This window comes from Lupinus angustifolius, unplaced genomic scaffold, assembly GCF_001865875.1.
Source record: "Lupinus angustifolius cultivar Tanjil unplaced genomic scaffold, LupAngTanjil_v1.0 Scaffold_446, whole genome shotgun sequence".
Lineage (NCBI taxonomy): Eukaryota > Viridiplantae > Streptophyta > Magnoliopsida > Fabales > Fabaceae > Lupinus > Lupinus angustifolius.
The window spans coordinates 137185-146674 of record NW_017727841.1 but is presented as its reverse complement, the minus strand read 5'-3'; the positions used below and the strand labels follow the sequence as shown (position 1 = coordinate 146674).

The following is a 9490-nucleotide window of genomic DNA, read 5'->3' as shown; positions in this document are numbered from 1 at the left end:
TTAAAAATTTTAAAGGAAAGTAACATACTTCTCTCTATATAAACTTTGATAAATTTATAGACACAATTTGAGAAATTTATAGAAATTATGTTATACTATATCAGAAAAAATAAGAATGCAGGTCGACAGACATAAAATATCAGTCGGCTAGCTAGTTCACATAAATGAGAAATATTCAACGTATTAAAATTTTGTATAATTTAGATTATTTTATTTAATAAAAGTTAAATTATTTTTTAATGAGAGATGATTGTTCCTCATTAATAATGAAGGGAGATATATAGTGAATATAGAAATTTTATTTTTAATATAAACCACATATCACCTTTCTTTGGAACTAATAGTTTTGATTTCCCTTCTACCAAAATTTTTATCTTAGAAACCATATTTAACCCAACTCATTACCTACCAAATTATTTAGATTTTTTTATTTGGTAGATAAATAAAAGAAATATTTCCTTAAAAATATTTACCAAATATGTTTTAGTAGAATGTAATATTTCCTTAAAATAATCTCCTTCAAAATAATAATAAAAAAAATAAAAATCTCCTTTTATCACTATGCATGCACGTTGTATAATAGCTATAAAACTCACCTTACCTAACGATCCTATTGTATAATGGCTATATAGATAGAGGGGATAAGAGTTACTTGATTCACCCTATTAATATTTTCACTTGAGATGTGTACAAATATGATAATTATCGTATTCCTCTGCCTATATCTGGCGACAAACAACTACTACATAGTTGACGGTAGGATTACAAGTATATCACAAGATCAAGAAGACTTGGATGTAGAGACACAGTTGAAACTCATCAACAAGCCTCCACTCAAGACTATTCATGTATTAGTATTCTTATACACAAATCTTGATATTCTTCCTAAAGCTAATTTGATTAATTGTGATTTGTATCATTCTCAACCTTTTTTGATGATTTCTATAGGCAGATGGTTACATTGTTGATTGTATTGATATTAATAAGCAACCAGCTTTCGATAATCCTTTACTCAAGAATCATAAGATCCAGGTATACAAACTTTAAACGACTTGTGAACTCCTTTAGAATCTAAGCTTAATGTTTCGGACTATATATTTATTGGCTTTACAAATTTTTTAGACTTTTTTGTGTGGTATCTCTTCACTCTTTTGGGATTGAAGATGACTTATGCCCAGAAGGAATTGTTCCTATTCGTGACTCCTCATTTCAATAAGTTTCATTCAATAAATCAAAATCTTGACAATTTGGTCATTCTTTCTATGATATAAGGAGACCTTACACCACTAAACTAACACTAGTTTTTAGACTAACTATATATGAGTTAATCAGACTCTCTTTTTACACATATATATATATATAAGTTGGATTATTGTACAGCTTAAACCTAGCTTTGAAGTGACAAGCACAAAATCAACTAGATTATCAAGTATTGGAATTGAAGAGGACTTGTGCCCAGAAGGAACTGTTCCTATTCGAAGGACAACAAAAGATGATCTAATCCGTACAAAATATTTATCAGATATGAATGCTCGTATATTAAATAAGGATATTCGTGGGAGACATGTAAGATTCATCTTCTTGGTCTTTCAAAACTAAATTTAACCAATTGAACATACAATAATTTTTTCGCATCCATACTTGAAATAATCAATAAAGAATGATCATGCTTGTACACTAAAATTTGAAGTATAATGACTTGTAAATTTATCTTTTTTTGCAGTATGCAGGAGTGAAAATGAAGAAAGATGCTACTCGTTATTTGGAAATTGGCGGAATAATTGATACTTATAACCTACCTGTTCAAAATCCAGACCAAATCACCAGTGCTTATATATACTTATCAAATGGAGGATCAGAGAATGATAAGAATATTATCATGACTGGATGGGAGGTTTTTATTTTTCATTCATTTCCCTCATTTTTACTTTTAATACATTTCAACATATTGATTTTGTTAACATTAATTAGGTATACTGGCTGGTATTAACCGATAACCTGATCGAAACATATACGATTTATATTTTAATAACATTAATACTTTACCAATGTTCTATTAACACTTAAAAAATAATACATGCATTCTCCTATAATATTAAAATATTATAATACTTTCTTCAACAATTTGATACTCCTCTCTAGTATTGGACAGTCCAGTACTGGATTTTAAGGAGAAACAAAAATTATAATTTATTTTATTAAAAAATAAGTTAAAATAGGACCGTTGTATTTTTTATTTTTATCATGTGTCATAATCTCAACATGGTAATGGACTCTCCAGGAAGAGAATCCAAATTCAAAAGGGACAATATCTAATGTGTTTAAGGATTTATAAACTAATTTTAAAGAATTTAACAAATGAAACCGTAGATGTACATGTAAATGTCTTGTTTCTCTCTGCTTCTTAAACCTTTTACATATCATCACATAAATCTAATTCAAAAATAATTTAAACATATAAGCTCGCCTTATTTTTCTTTCTTAACGTTTCTTCAGGTACATCCGCGTGTATTTGGAGATGGTCAAACTTATTTCTTCACTAGATGGGTAAGATAACATCATTTTATATATATATATAAAGCTACTTACGTGAGAACATGCAGTATTGTGAGAAAGAAGAACACTTAGTATATACCCTTGCATCTTGATTGAACGGTAAAGATTAAAAGATACATGTATATGACTATCATGTGACCAATAATTAAGTTTTAATCCTAATCACTCATGATTGATTGTAAGCCCCAAATTTATTGTTATCATACTTTTTATACGAGAATTGTTCTCACTTGAGTAACCCGCACACACTTATATATATGAAACGACTCAGGTGAGAACAATACGTTATTGTAAGAAATGATAACAACTAATATGGATTATTAGATCTTATTTGAATGGTCAAGATTAAAAAATTCATGCACATGACTATCATATGACAATAACTAACTTTTAATCCTAATCACTCATAATTGATTGTAAGACCCAAATTTATTGTTCTTATAGTTTTTATATCAGAATTGTTCTTATTTGAGTAATCCCTTATATAAGGAGCTACTCAAGTTAGAACAGTTCTCATATAAAAATGGTGAGAACAATAAATCTGGGCCTTACAACTAATCATAGATGATTAGGATTAAAAGTTAGTTACTTGTCAGATGATAGTCATGTGCATGTATCTTTTAATCTTAATCGTTCAATCAAGTTCCAATGATATATATTAAATGTTCTCATTTCTCACAATAACGCATTGTTCTCACGTGAGTAGCTCCCCCTATAAATGTTTATATTTTTTCAATCTCAATTTCTCATATCAAATTTATTTATTTTATCCATGAATGCAGGCAGATAAGACTCGAAATAAAGGATGCACCAACTTGATTTGTCCAGGCTTCGTACAGATTGACAAAAGCTTTCCTCTTGGCACACCAGTGGGTCCTGCATCTACTTATAATGGAAAACAACGTGAAATGTCGGTTGCAATTTCCCATGTAAACATTATGATCTATTTAATTTCCTTGTTATTTACATAAATTAACATAATATATTTTCCTATAAATTAGGATAACTAAGAATATTTAATTCATTTGTTGCTTTTGCATTTTCAGGATCCAAAAACAAAAAATTGGTGGGTGAGGCTTCAAAATAAAAGTCTTGGATATTACCCTGAAATTTTGTTTTCTAACTTGGCCTTTGCAAATTTGGGTGGTTGGACTGGAATGACATCGACTCCTCCAGGCATTCCTAGTCCTCCAATGGGATCTGGGCACTTCCCAGATAAAAGTCTCTTACGATCATGCTATATTAGACAAATGTACTTCCGAGATAACGCTTTCTTCAATCGTGTCCCCGAAGATATGGACGCTAAACCTTTTACAGACAGTAGTTGCTATGATGTAAAATACAATGGGTGGGATGCCAAAGTCAAAGGGTATCTTATGTTGTTTGGGGGTCCTGGAGGAAAATGTGGTGAATAATGTTTTATCTTAATATTTTAAAACTAAATAAAACAATAATTATCTACGTTTGTGTTTTTTAAGCCCAACATCGTATCTATATTATATCATTCGAGTTTACAGTTCTATATGTCATTCCCCATTTAACCCAAAAATGTGTTTCATCTGGAAATTATAATGTCAAAAATTACGAGAATGTTAGCTTTCTGTCTAATAATTACATTAAAAATGTTAGCTTAACCATATTGATGGTCTATCCATAGCATATTCTTAAATTGTTTTACCAAATTGATGGTCCACCCACAACAGATTGTAAAATGTTTCACGAAATCATTGGTTACCTTTATCCAAATTTTGAACCTCAGTTTGCTTGCTATTCGATAAGAAACAAGTAAAGATAAATAATTGTGAAATTCAATTCTGTATGACCGAAAAACCTAAGAAAAATAATTTTCAAAATAAATGTTTTTTATAATATGTTCCTTACTTATTTCTACAAATAAAAATTTGATTTAAGTTGAAGAGAGAATATGTTTTTCCTTAATTGTACCCAAAATATTAAGATGATTGTTTGTTTTTTCTAAATAGTCACGTGGCAATTCTCACAATAAAGAAGGAATTGATCACATATAAAAATACAAAAACTACCAAAAATTCATGTGAAACACACGAGAGAAAAACCAAAAAAGAGAGAGAAAAATAAGTGCTAAGAGAAACACTAGAGAATCCCAATGGGATTGCCCAAATTTTCTGTGGCTCCTGTTTATCGTCTTTCACAGTGCATATTCAAGCATAGCCAAAAAGCATAATGAGTCATAAGCATATTTACCAAATTTCGTTCTTGTTGTATAATACTATCAATCATCAATTTTGAAGCTACATCAGGTATGTCATTTTCAACTTTTATTTCTTACTTATTTTTTCCTTCTTATTTCAACAATAACCATAATACGTAATTATATTATAATAAATATATATTATAATTAGTATTTTAATAACTATATGTCATATATTATAATTACTATACGTTATATATTTACCTTTTTAATAAAAATCAATTCACAAAAATAATGTTTTACCACAATATTAAGATATTATGTATTGTCGGACATAAAGATTCTAGTTCACTTTCATAAAATTAATGAGCAACTAACTACATCTTTCTATAAAAAAACCTTAAAAAAGTAAAAAAGATGAAATCTTATTAAGCTCTCACTCCTTAATATGTGATACGATATCAGGGTTGTATTTCAGTCGTTTAAGTTGGGATAATAGATTAAGATCAAATTAATTTTTAAAATAAAAAAACATAATCAACAAACCATTTTCTTCGAACTATATATGTAATAAAAAATAAAAATATCTTTCTCTTTTAATAAATAAATAATCAAACATTTTTTGGAGTATAAATTAGTTCATATAATTATCGATGATAGCGCCTAGTATGAGCACAAGAAATGCTAATAAATTCCATAGTCTATAACTAAATTATGAGCCCAAATTTCTAATTTAAAGACTAGTGCAATCCAAAAGTAAACAAAAATAGGGTTTTATATGTTTTGACCACAAAAATATTGTGGCGACTCCAAAACTGTCATGTAAATGATGTTCTACTGAAAATCGGGGCGCAAATGGAGAAATTGATTTTCAATTTCCGTTGGACCAAGTAATAATTTTTCTCCATTTATTATGCTCTTAAATATTTGAATAATAAGATATCATCAAATGTTTTATTGTTTCTTACTAATAACATTTTAATATAAGTTACATCCTTTAGATATTATTTTATAATATCATTGATTGTTTTATATAAAATAGATTTTTTTAGTTGATCTCATATTGTCTATCTATCTTTAGTTATCCCCTAACAAGTCTTAAAATAATGATATCAGTGCATCATTGCTTAGTTTGACCAAGCACTAAGATCTGTACGGCTATTACTCTGTTAATAATATCAATCATACAAAATAACAGATATTTGAATACTAATATAAGCATAAATGTTTTATTGTTCGCTAGTAATGATATTTTAATATAAAAATATCATTTTAACCGTAAAAATCATATAATCATAATTAAGTATAAATGATTACATTTTTTATTTGATATGAATTAATAATTACCAATAATTAGAAGGAATATAGATCAATGTTTCTTGTTCTTTTATAAGTGATTGATTTTAAGACGTGTTTTAAATTTAATATGTGATAATTGATATAAGTTACATTATTTTGATATTGTTTACAATATAATCGACTTTTATATGAAATATGATATCATGGTGTTAAATTGATAAACAAATGCAATTATAAAAAAATGGCATTTTTTGATTGACATGATAAACGATATTAAATAGTCAAATTAAAAGTAAATTAAATAGTATCATCAAAATTCAGCTATCATAATCATATATTAACTAAATTCAATTATCACATATTAAATTTAAAACAAGTCTTAAAATCAATCACTTATAAAAGAACACGAAACATTGATCTATATTCCTTCTAATTATTGGTAATTATTAATTCAAATCAAATAAAAAATGTGATCATTTATGCTTAATTATGATTATATGATTTTTACGGTTAAAATGTAGAATTTGTTTTCTCAATTAGGATAATATAGTCTTTAGTTTTGAGCTCAGAAGGTATTAGCACTTGCACGCCCGTATTAAAACAGTACTCTCGTTAATCACATGAACTTTTAAACCATTAAAAAATAATTAATAAAAACTTAATTGTTAAAATGAGATATCTTATTTTTTATATTTGTGTCTCACGAGATTTATCTTGCTCCTACATATCCCTATGTGCAATACGGAAGTCAAGACTACATAGTTCTGGTTTTAAAATAGTTAATTAGTTGAGTTGTTTGATTGAAATAAAACTATTTAAAATATAATGATTTTAGTTTAATGGAATTAGTAGCGTAAATATAGTTTGGTCGTCCACCTTCTTCTCAGAAAATTTTCATTAGGTAAAATATTTTAAAGGAAAAGTTTTCTAATTGATATTTATAAGAGTAAATTACACTGATAATCTATGATTTTTAGTGAAATTACACAAAGTTTGTCTCCATAATATGTCATATTTTGTTTAACTTAATTACACTTATTATCATTTTTTATTTAAAGTATCACACTTATTTATCATGCAAGGATAGTTATTATAATCTATATATACAAATTAAGGAGTTTTTGTAGTTATAAAAAATGGAGGGGTAGTTTGTGTAAAAAAAATGGAAATAAAAATAATGTGAAACTAATCAGGTTGTTGATTGTCGTAGTAGAAGTTGCTTTTTGGCTCTTTCATAGTTAATTCATTTTATTATGATTCAATGAAGAAACTGAAACTATTCATTTCATTATCATCAAGTGAAGAAACCAAAGCTGTTGGTTTGCCTTGAGACCTACATGTTTCTCATACTTCTTTTTATAATGTTACAAATCCAATTAAATGATTTTGTAACATCCTTTTTATATAGACAAATTTTTAAAAAATAAAACTATCGCTAACTCAAAAGTTTTCTAACTGATGATTAATATATGATCAACTAAATATGATAAATTAGTTCGGGATACAACTAAAATATGCTCTCTTTAGCTTTTGTTATTATTTTGAAAGTTTTGTATTTTATGTTTTATAGTTTTATCGATTTTAAAAATAGGCTAGGCAAACTTGAATATTCACACTCCTACATTCCAAAATCTAGATTAAAATAGATAATCAATGCAATTAGATAATAAAGTGTTTTAGTTAATAAAATATTCACAACATACTAATTAATAAATAAAAATATAAAATAAATATAATTTAAACGTGATCATCTGCTGCGGGAGGTGGGAGATCGTCCAACTTGAAATCAACTAGGACAACACATGCAGGCGACAAATAATACCACTAACAAAGAAAAAATGCCATGAATTCCAATATTAGTACAATATCATCGACAAGATGGCAATAGTGACTATCAATTCTCTATGGTGAACGAATCTAGATGAGTCTAAGAAGTATGGGGCATGAGAGATGAAATGAGAAGTTCCGGTAGTAATCTTATACACAAATCTGACAAAATCATAAAAAAAATATAGTATAGCACTTAGCAAAATATAAGTCAAATTTGTATATGGCACTAGCAACAAGCACACAACAATTGCCTTATAAATACAATGTGCTATATCCATTAATTCTTTAATACTAAACTTGCAATTTTTCAACACCTTTCCACCAACAACAGGTAAGAATAATTAAATCAAGAGTCTTTGAAGCCTCATAGGCCACAAGTTTGCAATATTTGGTCGGGTCTTAAGCTTTCTCATTTGTGTAATTAGGCTTTAGGTCTTTTACTGTTAGTTAGTTAATTTTAATTTAGTTCTACTCTAATATCTTGTAGAAACTTATGAGTGGGCTCGTCCAAGTCCTTTTGCCTGGGAGAGTGGTTTATCTTTCATATGAATTTATTATACTTCATCACCAAAAATTCCATGAAAGTTACAATGAGAAATTGCACCGAATTAAAAAGATAAGTGGTGCACTTTTGTTATATAGATAAAGAATATTTAAAGAGACAAGTTGATGGAAGTAGGGAAGAACTCTTATACAAAGATTAAAAAATATAGATCAAAGCAAAGTAGCTCTTAAAAAAGAAGTCAATTTACAAATAAAGTGTTACTATGCTAAATCCCAAAAAGACTAAAATATCAAATATTCAATTCATATGAACGATACTTGTTGGGATAGATAACCACACATCCCAAAAAATATTTCCTTATCACTTACAAAAAAAACAAGTGAGTTGTCCTTCACAAATTCAAAATAATGAATATGCTTGGAGAGACCATATGCCAACACTAGAGAGAAATGTTTTTTATATTACAGCACCTGCCCATGACCCATAATGATAAGGAGTCATTTAAATAATAATTTTCAATAAATATTTTTTCAATTCCGTTAATGCTGATGGGTTGAATGTTGGGTTTGCTTCTATTGGACTAGGGGTTAGTCAAGGTGTAACGCCTCGAAAAATACTTCTCAAAAATATTGTGGAAAAATGGGTAATTTTTTTTTAAATGAGTTATATAAAATTGCCTCCTTTTTAAAACCTTTGTAACACCGCGAATTTTACAATTTTGAATTATAAGATTTTACTAATATTTTCATTAATTATATATATTCGAAAATGAATTTCTGGGAATTATCGGTAAGGAATTAGACAAAACTCTAGTTGAGTTTTATTCGTGAAATTTTATTTCCGATTTTCTGGTAAATTTTGGTAATTTTTGGAGACAGTCGGTTCTAGACCACTGTCGGGGCCGAATCCGCCCGGTACGACTCAAAAAGTGTCGTTTTGAGTTCCGTAACTCGGAATCGAATTCCGATCGCGTCGTTGGATTCGTAATTTAATTTCGAGTCAAAATAGACCCTGATTACACTCATACCTATTTTCTAAATATTTTTCACTCGGAATGCCGAAATCCGAAATTCTAATCGGATATTAGGATCGGGCGATTTAAAATACCCGATCGAGTATTGGCCGATAAT

At 28.1% G+C, this 9490-nt stretch overlaps 1 protein-coding gene across 1 annotated transcript; it reads left to right on the top strand.

Annotated features, from left to right (window-relative positions):
- The first annotated feature begins 1660 nt into the window (after positions 1–1660).
- On the top strand, positions 1661–3971 carry LOC109341374. Its single transcript, XM_019579276.1, has 5 exons — positions 1661–1672; positions 1724–1894; positions 2497–2547; positions 3339–3485; positions 3603–3971. Exons 1-5 carry the CDS (start codon positions 1661–1663, stop codon positions 3969–3971), a joined length of 750 nt encoding a protein of 249 aa, XP_019434821.1.
- The last annotated feature ends 5519 nt before the right edge of the window (positions 3972–9490 follow it).